Source organism: Crocodylus porosus, unplaced genomic scaffold, assembly GCF_001723895.1.
Source record: "Crocodylus porosus isolate Cpor-Errol unplaced genomic scaffold, CroPor_comp1, whole genome shotgun sequence".
Taxonomy (NCBI): Eukaryota; Metazoa; Chordata; order Crocodylia; family Crocodylidae; genus Crocodylus; species Crocodylus porosus.
The window spans coordinates 42,337,341-42,350,804 of NW_017728931.1; the positions used below are offsets into that span (position 1 = coordinate 42,337,341).

At 43.2% G+C, this 13,464-nt stretch overlaps 1 protein-coding gene across 1 annotated transcript in view; it reads right to left on the minus strand.

The window, feature by feature from the left end:
• Positions 1-13,464, minus strand: part of AKR1D1 (aldo-keto reductase family 1 member D1) — a 37,006-nt gene that overhangs the window by 8,020 nt on the left and 15,522 nt on the right. The window contains exons 3-7 of the mRNA XM_019544707.1: positions 9,381-9,458; positions 7,740-7,862; positions 5,760-5,869; positions 2,477-2,642; positions 817-899 (exon numbers count right to left, since the gene is read on the minus strand). Coding sequence (XP_019400252.1) covers positions 817-899; positions 2,477-2,642; positions 5,760-5,869; positions 7,740-7,862; positions 9,381-9,458 — 560 coding nt within the window. The remainder of the gene's footprint in view (positions 1-816; positions 900-2,476; positions 2,643-5,759; positions 5,870-7,739; positions 7,863-9,380; positions 9,459-13,464) is intronic.

Sequence of the window (13,464 nt, forward strand, 5' to 3'; positions counted from 1 at the left end):
GTTCAGGCTGGACATAAGAAAGAACTTCTTCACTGTCCGAGCCCCCAAGGTTTGGAACAGACTGCCACCTGAGGTGGTTCAAGTGCCCACTTTGAACGCCTTTAAGATGCATTTGGATGCTTATCTTGCTGGGATCCTATGATCCCTACTGACTTCCTGCCCCTGGGGTGGGGGGGCTGGACTTGATGATCCCTTCCATCCTAAATGTCTATGAAAAACATGTCATGATATAAGAGGAGCCTGTTTTGAAGAACAGATGGGCCTGGGTCAAAAAACAAGATACAAGCATATGTGTGTACCCAAACTCTGAAACACACAGAAATATTGCACGTTTAAATCTTGCAAACAATCTATGGGTGTTCTAGGACTGTAGTGTAAGGGTGTTCTGAGCTATATAAACCAGCTGTTGTGGAATCCTTGTCTGCCACACAGGAGACCTGGATTGGATTCCCACCAGATGCACTTGTAACCACAGGCACTGAGCATCCAGACTTGGTCTGGCCTTTGGATTCTATCTTGACAATGTAAAAGAGGGATGGAAGGTCTGGGCAGCCTCCACTTCTCCTCCATACTCCTGCCTAGGCATATGTATCAAAGATTCTGGTGACCTCTCACATGCACACCATGATCCAGAAGAATCAGTAGTTGCCTACTACACTATATAGTGTTTTGACATTCACATGTACATCCGGCATCTTGACAGAAAATCTAAAAAGGTAGTGGTGTGTGTGTCGAAATGTTGGTGTGTCAGGGCTTATGTAAAAAGTGAATAATTTTCTGTTATGCACATCAAGTGCAAATTCTACTTGGACTTACATTAGCAACTCCACATAGCGGACATTTTTGTTCAGAGCTAAAATTTCCTTCATATCTTCATCAGACAGGCAGAAGTCAAAGATCTAGTGAAGAAGAGATTAGGATGAAATCATTCTTTTAATGAGAAACCCAAAACTAAAATATTTCAAGGTTCAGAAACATAGAGATAATGTAAGCATCTGTTCTCACTTGCACTGCTATAAGACACCCTTGAATTTTGGGGAGGACTTCTCAGATTCCTAGAGTGCTGGGTAAGCTCAGTATCTCATAAGGACAACATGGCAGTCCTGCCAGCTCCTCTAAACCAATGGTCAATAACTTATAGTTTGTGGGCTCGGTTCATCCCACAGAGCCATTTTATCTGGTCCACAGAGCCAAAGGCAGTGGTGACACAGTGGGAGTGGTGATAGTAGCTGCAGTGAGAACTCAGTTGGAAGCAGCCCGTGCTTGGAGCTAAGCCCTGTTACAGTGGCCCCCCACTCCAATGTTGATGATCCTTGCTCTAGACAACATGCTTCAAGGTGGGCCTCAGCCCTCAACCTCCAGACTGCTCACATCCAATATTCAAGAAAAAACCATAGGGTGAAGTTCTCATACTGGCCAGATCTGCCTTCTCTCTATGACAGCACTATCACTGGTAGATATAGAATTGTTTGCGTTGCCTGTGTATCAGAAAAATTGCCTATTATCAAAAAGAGAAACTGTGATCAGCCTGGGGGTTTGGGTCTTCCCGGAACAAGGTAGCTGGGTGACAAATCTGGTGTCAATACTGCTCTGTATGCGGTAAAGGTGGATCAGGTTGCCCTGTACATGATTTGCATAGACATTTTTGGAGAATCCCAGGACTCATAACAAGAACACCCAGTTCCAGTCATGTGTATGTGGGGGGTAATTAGCACCTGGATCCTTTGTGTGGGGTATATGGAACACATGCACATATTGAGCAGTACTGAGCTATGGGATCACCATGGCTTGAAATGCTGTTGACTCTGGTGGGGCCCAGCCCAATGACCTTTATGTTAAATCATGAGTCTTTTGCCTTTGGACTAGTATCATGCACAGTCTGTACCATACATAAGTAGATACAAAAGTCCTGCTTAAAAGTGTATTTATGGAGCACCTGTGGTAAAACATGCAGCAGTTTCAAAAAAGGTAAAATGCATTAATTCTGAATAAACTAAATCTATGGGTATCTGTCATAATTTGTCCAGGGAAGTGGGGTCTGACAATAAAGATGGAGGGGAAGGGGCTGCAGGGGGAAGAAGTTGTGGTGGCAGAGGGCAAGAGGGTTGCCTGACTTCCTACCTTCCCCATATTTATTTTCACTGCTGTAGCAGTGGGTGGGGGACAAATTCAAGGCAACCCCCCCCCCCCCAATTAGATTTTATACCTGGAAAATTATATCCAATGTATAAAGTTTCCATATATATAATCTAATTATTGGGGGGGGGGGGTCATATTATACCTGACTAAATATAGTGGTCAACCTTCTTTTGACCTGTCATGGAGACCCTTGTGTCCTGTCCATATTAGTGTTCAGCTCTATTGCTTTTTTGCTTGCTGGTAGGAAGTGTTTTGACGTACCCAAAGTTTACAGGCCTGGTAGGCCTTAGTGTGGCACAGAGAGAATTCTTTTGTCCCTATATCTTTAAATGTTTACCTGGAAGTTCTCTTTGATCCTCTCTGGATGGAAGCTTTTGGGAATGACCACCACTCCTCGCTGGATGGAGAAGCGCAAAGCAACTTGTGCTGCTGTTTTGTTGTATTTTTTCCCAATGGCATTTAGCACAGGGTCCTTCAGTAAAGGAGGAGAAGACACGTTTACCCTTGAATAAAAGATGAAACAAAACAGAGAACTTCTTTATTTAGGTGCCCCTCACTCCCAAGCCATGGTCCCCCTGGCCCTGCAACTTATTCTTGACCCATAGTCTCTGCCCCCACAGGCCATGCTGGAGCTCCTCACTCCCAACCTGCAGCCCTCTGCCCCCTCCCCTTAGCCTTGCCAGAGGGGGCCCCCAGCTGCTGCCATCCCACTTGGGCTGGAGCATGGTGGCTGCAATAGCTCTGGCTCATACGGATGACAGTGGAGCAAGTCTGGCCCCAACATGAGCCGGAGGGAGAAGGAAGAGGAGGGGAGGATTATGACATCCCCCTACCTTGGCTGGGACTCCCATGCTGTGCCAGGTAGCCTAGTCATTACCCCACCTGCCCCCGAGTAGTCTTTTTGGCTGCCCCACCCCTGCAAGGATGGGCACTGGCCCTGGCACACAGATCCCCATCACTCCTGAAAGACAACTCTCCCACATCTACTGGAGGGGCAGGTGTCTTCCCCCCACATCCACCATCCACCCCTGCCCTGATGCAGCCCTGGTGCCCAGTCATGTTCCCCCAGTGCCGGCAGACACTCCCCCCTTCCCCCCGCCAAGCCCTGGACCTGCCTCCAATCCCCACTCCCCTCCCCATACATTTACATGCATCCAGCTGCTGGGGTTGCTCCCATGACAGCCACGTGTGTGTGTGCATGTAGACGCACATGTGCCCACTGCTTCCAACTGCCTCAAGCAGCTTCTTGTAGGCTGGAACGCTGCCAGCCTGCAAGGCGAAACCTGTGGTTTTCTAAGACTCACTTGTGACCCTTTCAAATGTTCTTGTGACCTACTTCTGGGTTGTAACCCACGGGTTGAGCGACACTGTAACTAGAGGACTTGCCACACCTCTCCTATTTTATTTTCAAATAATTTTGAGGCTTCTGTTGCTTAACAGGGTTGACATTGTACCTCTGCTTCCTTGTAATTGCTATCTGTTTCCAAGTCAGACACTGAATAGTTGCTGTAAGGACAATTGTGTAGGGAAAGAAGAAGAGATGGACAGCAAGATAAAGGCTAGAAGAAAAATTCCTCCCAACTTTTATAAGTTCCGTGTGTCAGGTATTTTTGTAGTACTTGGTCTCCTAGGACATTTTTATGTGTGTTGTGGGATGTGGCACCAGGTACTTTAATTAGTGAGCTGGACTAATTAAAAGCGCTCATGTGTCATGTGCATCCCCATGCTTTGAACTAAACCTCATTGAATGTATTTTATTTCAAAGCACCCTGCCACCATTTTTTAAGTGCAGACACGGCAATACTGATACATGACTTGGAAGGCTGCCAGAGCACATCAATTTTTGTGCTGCAGCATACTTGATTAATTGAGTCCGCTCCGATGCACAGGATTTCCAGCATGTCAGAGCAGGCTCCGCACATGTGTACAGGGGCCGCTACTGTTTGATTCATAGATTGTAAGGCCAGAAGGGACCCTCCAAGATCATCAAGGTCCGGCCCCCCGAACCAAGCAGGAAAGACACCTAGAGTCAGGTGACCCTAGCAAGCTGACTGTCCAGTCTCCTCTTACAGATTTCCAGGGTAGGTGATTGCACCACATTTGGAGGGAGCTTATTCCACAGCCTGGACACCCTGACTGTGAAGAAGTTTTTCTTAATGTTGAGCCATTACTCCTAGTTTTCCACAAGGGTTCCCTGGTGAACAGTTCCTCACCGAGCCCTTGATGTACTACCCTAGCGTAGCGGTCATCTGCTACCAGATCCCCTCTCAGCCTTTTCTTCTGGCTGAAGAGTCCCAGATCCCTCGGCCTTTCCTCGTATGACTTGCCATGTAAGACTGATCATATTTTCTTTGGAGTCTCTCAAGCTTGTCCATGTCATTGCTAAAGTGTGGTGCCCAGAACTGGACATGGTACTCCAGCTGTGGTCTTGCCAGTGCTGAGTAGAGTGGAAGAATCACCTTCTTCGTTTTGCTGGAGATGCATTGATTGATGCATGCCAGAGTATTATTTGCCCTACTGGCTACAGCATCACACTGCCAACTCTGTTCATACTGTGTTTATTATTACCCACAGGTCCTTTTTATTCGTGGTGCTAGTTAGTTTGGTGCCACCAAGCCTATAGGTGTGTTGGGGGTTGCTCATCCCGAGGTGGAGCACTTTACACTTTTCAATGTTGAACTTCATCAGACTCTGATCCACCCAACTTGCCAGCCTGTCTAGGTCCACCTGTATCTGTAACCTATCTTCAAGCATGACCACGCTTCCCCATAACTTGGTGTTGTCCACAAACTTGGCCAGTGAGCTCTTCACCTCCACATCCAAATAGTTAATAAAGATGTTAAAAAGTACTTGACCAAGCACCGAACCCTGTAGGACACCACTGCCCACTTCTCGCCAGGATAACACAGATCCATTCACTACAACTCTCTGGGTCCTATCCTGAAGCCTGTTTCTCACTCACCCGACTGTCCTGGGGTTAAGCCCACAATTCTCCAATTGTCTTGTGAGAACATTGTGGGATACTAGATCAAAGGCCTTTTGGAAGTCATTTTGGCTACCCTGCACCGCCTCATTTCAATTTCAAATGCTCTGTGTTACAATCATGGGCTTTTTTGGCTAAGGTGGTTCCTTGTAGGACTCCCAGGCATTCCTTAGTGGCATAGTGAGGTGAAGGGACGATTTTGCTTCAGAGGTAGCACATAGATAGACTGAGAAGGGAGACTAATTGGCTGGGATGATCTAGTTGCTGATGATTCTGCTTTGAGCAAGAGGTTGGATTAGATGACCTTCCAAAACTTACTTCTATTATTCTATGAATTTGGGACTCAGAGCTTGAATTCCCAAGCTCAAGCCAAGAGGCAAGAACTTAGTGAAAGCAATGGTGTTGTTAATTTACCCATATTCCAAAATGGGAACTTTGGCTCCTCAGCCCGAATACTACCAGGAGAGAAGGCTTGCTCCAAATACTCCTAGAGGGGTGGAAAGATGGGAGTCACCACTGTAATCTTTTAGCCACATTACCCTTTGCTAGATTTGTGTGGATATTTGCAACCTTCTTATAGGATGAGCACTGCTACAAACAACACTAGTATTTCCAAGAGAAGGAAGTTCTGGCTTACCATGTTTCATCTCTTGAGGTTCCCAGTGGACTATATCCAACAATAACAATTTCATGTTGTCTGCAAAATTCTAACAGTTTGGGCTGGGAGAAATAAGGATGGCATTCAACCTATGTGAGTGAAACAGAAAGACCAAGCAACAAATAGAAAGACAGTTTCAAAAACAGGCAGGTAAGAGAGATTATTTTACATATTTGGAAACCATAGTCCCAGAAATGAATTAAAGACAGAAAAGAAGGGGAAAATCTGCATTAGAATTGTGGCAATTATCAATCCTAGGTCAAAGGTTCAAATCCAGGGCCAGTTGGTTGGGGGAATCCTACTGTGGTTTTCTTCAGGCAGAAAGTGGCAGGAGATCCTGAACAGGTCCAGGTTAAAAAAAAAAAAGTTGCACTATTTAAAGGATGGGCAATGTCTTTTCTCATAAATAATTCAGATTGCTCAATAATTTTGTAAACCCTGGAGGAGACAAGGCAATTGGAATCTGAAAGAGACTGAGAACTGCTGACCTAGCTTACCTTCCCTGTATAATCTGCCTAACAATTTGCTGTGCCAAAAGGCAGGCCAGTCCTTCTGACAATGAAGGACTTCTCTCTCTCCGCTTTATATCCAAGATTTTAAAGAGCTTAGACTGCCACTGGGGAAAAGGGTAATAGCTTATGTCAGCAACAGAAAGGAAGGAAGAGTGGCGGGGGGAACCCACACCACACCATGCTACAATCATCATAATCTACCCAGACTCTAACCTCCCATGTTGTTACTACTGTGTATCACTCTCCCACAGAATTTTTCTGGCTACATTCTCAACCTCTGGGAGTCATTCCCACAGACTGTAATAGATCAGCTGCTGTTTTAATATGGTGATAATAACATCCTGAAGTACATTGCTTAAGGGTTTGTGCTTTTCACTTTTTTTTTTTTTGTGGCATGAGGGAGAATGCAGCACTGATGTAGACTTAACAGGTAAGGTAATAGGCATTCCAGACAGAAAAAGGTAGCATTTGATGTTTTAACTTGAATTCTAGTGCTGGTGAAAGGTGTTTAGGATGACAACCCTAATCAGGAATAAAACTACAATGCAGGTAAAGAACAGGTACAAGGACAATAATAAAATTCACCTATGTTGTACTACCAGTTTCACTCCAAACTAAGTATGCATATCTGAGCCCCTCCCCAAGAGCTAAAAGGGTTAGCTATCCCCTTCTCATTCAGTCTTTGCTGAGCTCTCCTCTGATGCTACTAGCAGGGATAACTATGCTGTGTGAGAGAGCAGTCACTGGGTATCTCTTTGAGGAGATGGACTGAAAACTTCCACCCCAACCCACTCAACTCAAAGTTTCCCTCTCTGCACTAGATGGCAATGTTTTACATTCATCACTGATTAGCCATTTGTTTCCATCTGTAGGCCATAGAGTCAGTTTTGCTCAGACCTGTCCACTGACTTCAGTAGTAAGATCAGTTATTCTACCCCCACAGAATACAGGGAGCATGGGAAGGGCATAGAAATGTTTTGGCTTTTTAGCAGTAGATAGATCCTTTGACCAGACAAAGAGCTCATGATAGCACAGTATGCTTGTATTTGTGCTTTGAAACAAGGTAAATCTCTAGCTCCATGCAAGGCTTATTAGTTTCTGGGTAGTGGTACAACTGTCTTGTGTGCTGGGAGCCTTCCTGAATCAAGGCAGGAAATTGAGGTATATGGCTAAGATTTATGGACAAGGTTTTTATTGGCCCAGCATTCACACAACACTCCACCCTGTTTTAGAATCTGAGACAGATTCTGGTTTTAGTTACAGAAAGTAAAAGTAGCATACTTTCAGGATAGGTAGGAAAGTCTGGTGGTATGATGAGTGGTGTATTAACTGCAGAGTCACATGGATGTGCACACAATCCCCTATATGTTGAAGTATATGCATTGCCTCAGCACTCTCACTATTCTACATTTTTCAGATGAATCAAGGGTTCCGTTTGGGACCATACCTGGTTGCTGACTGGTTTGTGTTTGAGGCCAGGCTTGTTCAGGATCATCTCCAGCTGCCTGCGGTTGAAATTTGATACTCCAATAGACTTTGCTAAGCCTGCATCTTTACATGCTTCCATAGCCTACAAAGAAAAATGAGATCATCAGAAGGAGTCCTAATAGCATTATTCTAGGTTCCTGAATATGACCTGGGGGTTATAGTGGACTATACAAATATGAGCCAACAGTATGCTCTGGTGGCAAAAAGGACCAAGAACAACAGTGGGCTGTGTTAGTAGGAGTGTCACTAAGAAAAAAGGAGGGAGGAGCTGATAACAGTCTTCAAATACCTGAAGGGTGGTTATGAAGAGGATGGCGATAGACTATTCTCTGTGGCCAAAGGGGACAGAACAAAAAGCAATGGTCTCAAATTGCAACATGGGAAATTTAGGTTGGCTATTAGGAAGAACTTTCTCACTATGAGGGTGGTTAGGTGTTGGAACACGTTAGCCAGAGAACTTGTGGACTCTTCATCTTAGTAAGTTTTTAAGAGCAGGTTAGAAAGACCCTTAATTGGGATTGTTTAGTCAAGAATGGTTCTTTCTTGACTAAACAACCTGCAGGCGGTTGTACTAGATGATGCCCTGAGGTCCCTTCCAGTCCTACTTTTTCAAGATTCTACAGGTGATGACAATAGATATAACCATGTAGACTTAGGGACCTTGTAAATATACAACTGCTTCTTTGTAGATGCTTTGGTCCTCTCTGTTAGCCCAGGTTCTGCATCATTAGAATTACATGAGTGCCTTTTCTTAGTTTCCTTCACTGTTCCCAAAAATTTCCACAAATGAATGATGTAGAGGCTGTTAAATGGTGTGACCAAAGTGAAGTACAGCAGACCTTATCCTGGTCATTTTTACATCTGAGCAGTAATACCAAGTGTCCTGCTTGCCAGTGTTCTTACTTCTTTATGTTTTTAATAAGTGGAAAAAAAGTAGAGGAGAGAGAAGTTCTGTTTGTTATAGGACTTCTGGTTGGCTTTGTCACATGCTTTGTCATTCAGTGCTGATGTCAGCAAACAGAGCCACACTGCATTACAATTCCTTGTCAAAACCATGTTGAAATAATGAAGTTTCATCAGATGCTGCACTTTCTAGGTGGTAACTACCAGCATCTGAGAAGCAGCAGCATCTGTTGTTACTGGGGAAGGAGTGGTGGTTGTGGTGGTGGTGAAAGAGTCAACATTAGGGAAGATTTGGTCCTAACATGAAATGATAACAATCTGTTTCCAAGGAGGATTTAGTCGCTTCTTACTCCACGGCTCACTTTCTGCTCTTTGAAAGCAAGAGCAAGTGCAGCTTCACAAGTGTAATGGAAGCAGTGATCTCAGTTTGCAGTAGGTTGACTAAAAAGTTACACAAGTGCCAACAAACCAAGAGAGTGCATTATCTGTGTGGGGAAAAGTAAAAAGCTGGATTCTAAAGCAACAGTTTTTTAATGAGCATGACACAGACTGAACAACAATGCTAGCAGAAATCCTACTTATCCATGGAGTCAGTGGAGTCTGGTCAGCTGCCTTGTCAATGTGTCTCAAGCCAGACGGTGGAGACACTCCCTTAACAGCTGTGCATGAGGTGTGTAGGAAGTCTTTGGCAGCTTACCTCCCAAGTGGCACATAAATCTGTCTTATGATACAAAAATTTTCCAGCTGCATTTAAAGGATAGGTTACATCTCCAGGCTGAAAAAAAAAACAAACAACCCATGGTTTTCAACTTTCATTTATCTGGAAAAAATATGTTCCTTACAGTCTCTGTGCCCCTACCAAGGAACAAAATCAGAGGCTTTCTATAACATTCTATGTTCTTAATAGATCAGTTAGTCTGAGTTTGCCACATCCACGCTTTTAACAATGAGCCCCTTATTACTGTAGTTCTGGTGTGCGTTTTCTGAAATATTTGACTCACATGGATATGCACTAAAGTTTCCACAAAAGCCTCATTTTGAATTATGCCTCTGATGCCTGGAGTCACAAGTGTGCACAACATTCAAGGGACCGGTTCCTTCTCAAGTCATTAGTTGTACAGTGAAACATCCCCTCACTGACTACCACAAAATTCAAATTTCCCTTGAAGGGTTACATATTTAAGGGCATTGAAAAACAATGCCACCAATCATTAGATTTTGTAGGTTACTGATGGACCAGTTCACAGTCATGCTACTGCTAACAGGTAGTCTTAGTTTTTGATATATCCTACCAGGCACTATTTCAGTTGTTTTTTCAAGCCTAGGTCTGGTGCATAAGTGTACAGCTTTGTTTCATTTTTGGCCACCCTGCAGCTGCTACAAATGATATTTAGAAATGATACTCATTTGTATGATGGTAATTGCACTTTATTTTCATATATCCCTTGTGTGACAGCTGATACCTAATATAACTTCAGATGGCTACATTTCAAAAGAAGGAGTAACATATGTCAGCAAGGCAATTCCTTGGGAATACATAGCTGTGACTAATGAGATCAGACTGGCACCACCATACTCACTCAAGGTAAGTTGAACTACAAGGCATTTTATGTAGAAATGAATCTCTGGTACAATACATAATCACAGTTCAGAGACTGGGGTCAGATGTAGAATTAAGTGCAGGCTCCTCTCAAAAAGGAGCAGAATTTCTCAAAACAAGCTGCATTAGGCAGGGCTATTGTTACCTCAGCTACTATGCCTCGTTGGGAGAATCTTACACTACCTAGAAAGAAAAAACACTTCTGGGGACCTTTTCTACATCTCAGATTATAGGAGGAAGTTGTTGGGAGGTAATAATTAAGAAGTGAGACCCTAAACATTTCAGGATTTTAGGATGCCTCACTCCAAAGTTTAGGGAATTCTACATGGACCATTATAATGATAAGGATCAGAAATGAATACAGACAGCTTCCCCAGAGTTCACAGGTTGGATCTGAATCCATGTTTTTTGTTCAATGCCATATGTCTTTTCCTAGGATAGACTTTAATGCTTAGCAGAATTTTACAGCTTCCAAATCCTTAAATATGCCCCATTAGCATCTCGGATATTCCCTCCAGATTACCCATCCTTCTAGTATTCACATTTAGAAAGAAAAGGAAAAAAAAAAGGATTCAGTAATAGGTTCCACAGTGCCCAGCATTCCACCCGGCTGCCTGGTTGTATTTTGAGGCCCTTCCTGCAGTTATCCTAAGATACCATAGAGTATATTCTTGGTGGGGCCTTAGTCATGTCAAAGAAAAAAAGCCCTGTCTCTAACAGTTTCATTAGCAATCCAGCCTAGGCTGTAGAACTCTTTGTCAGAAGAAATAAGGCCTACAAATCTCCCTAATTTAAGAACGAAGTTTCAAAACCTGTTATCCCTCATCCAAGCAAAAGTGTCCTATTCTGCTCTAAATATTTCATATCTGTAGACTCCTAGGGTTGGAATAGACCTCAGGGGTCATCTGGTCCAAACCCCTGATCAAGTGCAGGAATGCTATGCCTACATTACCCCTGACCACTGCTTATCCAGCATCTTCTGGGAAGCCTCCCATGAAGGAGGTTCCACAACTTCCCCAGACAGTCTATCCCACTACCTCGCTGTTCCAACTTAAGTCTCTCCTGATACCTCATCTAAATCTACTTTGCTACAATCTGAAGTCATTGCTTCATATCCCACTCTACATCAAGGGAGAGTAGTTGTTTTCCCTCTTCTTTATGGCAGTCTTTCAGGTTTTAGAAAACTGCTATCATGTCATGCAACCCTTAATCACCTTTCCCCCAAGCTAGACATGCATAGTTCTCTTAACCTTCCTTGTGTAGTCTGCTTTTCAACCCCTTTAACATTTGTCACCTGCTTCTGGACCCTCCCTAACTTCTCCACATCCTTTTTTAAATACAGAGCCTAGAACTACACAAGATACTCTAGACAAAGCCAAACCAGCACGGAGGAGCATGGCACTATCACTTCCCAAATCTGACACCCAATACTCCTATTGATGCAGCCTAAAATTGTATTTTTTTTGCAACTGTCATAACCATTGGCTCATATTGAGTCTGTGATTTACGAAAACCTCAAGATCCTTCTCAGTGATACTACCGAGCTAGTTCTTTCCCATTCTGTATTTGCACTTTTGGTTCTTTTTGCCTGGAGTAGTGCCTGGAGTACAAACAGCAAGGAGATGTTTTTACAGCTTGGAGAGAGGCAGGATTACAGGCTTTGCCTCAAGTTCTTTTTTATTTTCAGACCTTATTAAGGGGCTACTTTTGTGGGTGGAGGGTTCTTTCAGTTTCAGAACAGGAAGTCTCTTGCAAATAGCCAATGTCCGTTAGGGGCAAAAGACCCATTTTGAAATATGACAGCATTTCCTATGACGAGACTGCTGGAACAGGTGTTAATATAAAATTCACAGGTTGGCATGTCAGTTGTATGCTACTGGTAGTTTGGTGGGGGGCGGGGGGAACAACTTAAGAGTTCTCAGGGTGGTGAAACAGCAGTCCCAAGAATAGTAGTAGAACCTGGTGAAAGCTAAAAGCTTGTCTCACCAGAAGTAGCCTTTTTTGTAGACCTGTTTTCTTTTCAAATGATATTACTCAGATTTGTCCTATCACTGTTTTATAGGTCAATGTATATTTGGTCAGAAGGAAGTGATTTTCCCCTCTCAAAGAGAACAGAACTGCAGGATTATTACTCTAATAATAAATCAGTTTGTTGATGTAGGCTGCAGGGAGTCCGATATACATTTCTTTTAAGAAGCAGCAGTCAATATCTTTATATTGTGGGACACTGACCTTCAACATGTGGGAGAATGAACTGTAGAAGGAAGAAGCAGAAATAAGGGAAACAGGAAATTTCTCATGATGGGAATTGTTTTTTCAAATGTACCTAAAAAGGTTCCATGATAGAGCTTTATTTATATAGTCTTTAGCATCTGAGGCCAATTACTCTTGTGTACCTCTGAGCAGGATACCATTTACATAAGAAAGGAGAGATTATAGGACCTTTCACATGAGAATCCTGTGAATCTGTTTTCCCTCTAGGGGTGCTGGCAACTAAGAGCATCAGCCACTGAATAATAAGCAAAAAAAAATCTTATTCAGAGGAAAGTGTATTTTTTGTCAATTCAGAGCATCTAAAATGAGAAGGTGTTTCCCCATCCCAAGTGCAATTATTGGTTAAAATGTGATTTGTTTTCTAATACACATTTTGAGTTGTTTCTGAGCCATCTGTTACTTTTTTCTTTAACATGAGGGTTAGTAACTTAGAAGTAGAAACTCTGATTAGGAGATTTAAAGACTGAGGCATCACATCTCTCTTCTCACTAGTTTCATATCATACAGACTGTTGCTCTCACTTTTCACCACAACTAAGGGAGTTTGCCTAGTCCAACTGGTAGGTGGAAAACGTTGGAAATTGTTTTACTGATGTTTGGCTAGAAGCACCAAGACCCACTGGTGGTAGCCTATTTCATCGCAACTAACAAACATGGTCACTCTGGTTACAAGTCCCTTTGTACAAAGATGATTTAATATACATTGATTCCTTCACTGAAAAGAGACACAGATGTAACAAATGCTAGGCAAAATATTGGCAAACGGACAGGCAAGCCCTACAACTTTAAAAAAAAAAAAATGGGTCAGTGATTTGTAAGCGTTAGACTTGTCTGAGTCAGGGAATATTGTCCATAGAGGCAAATGTTATAAAGAAAGCATTAAAAACCACTTTGCTTTTTTTTTTTTT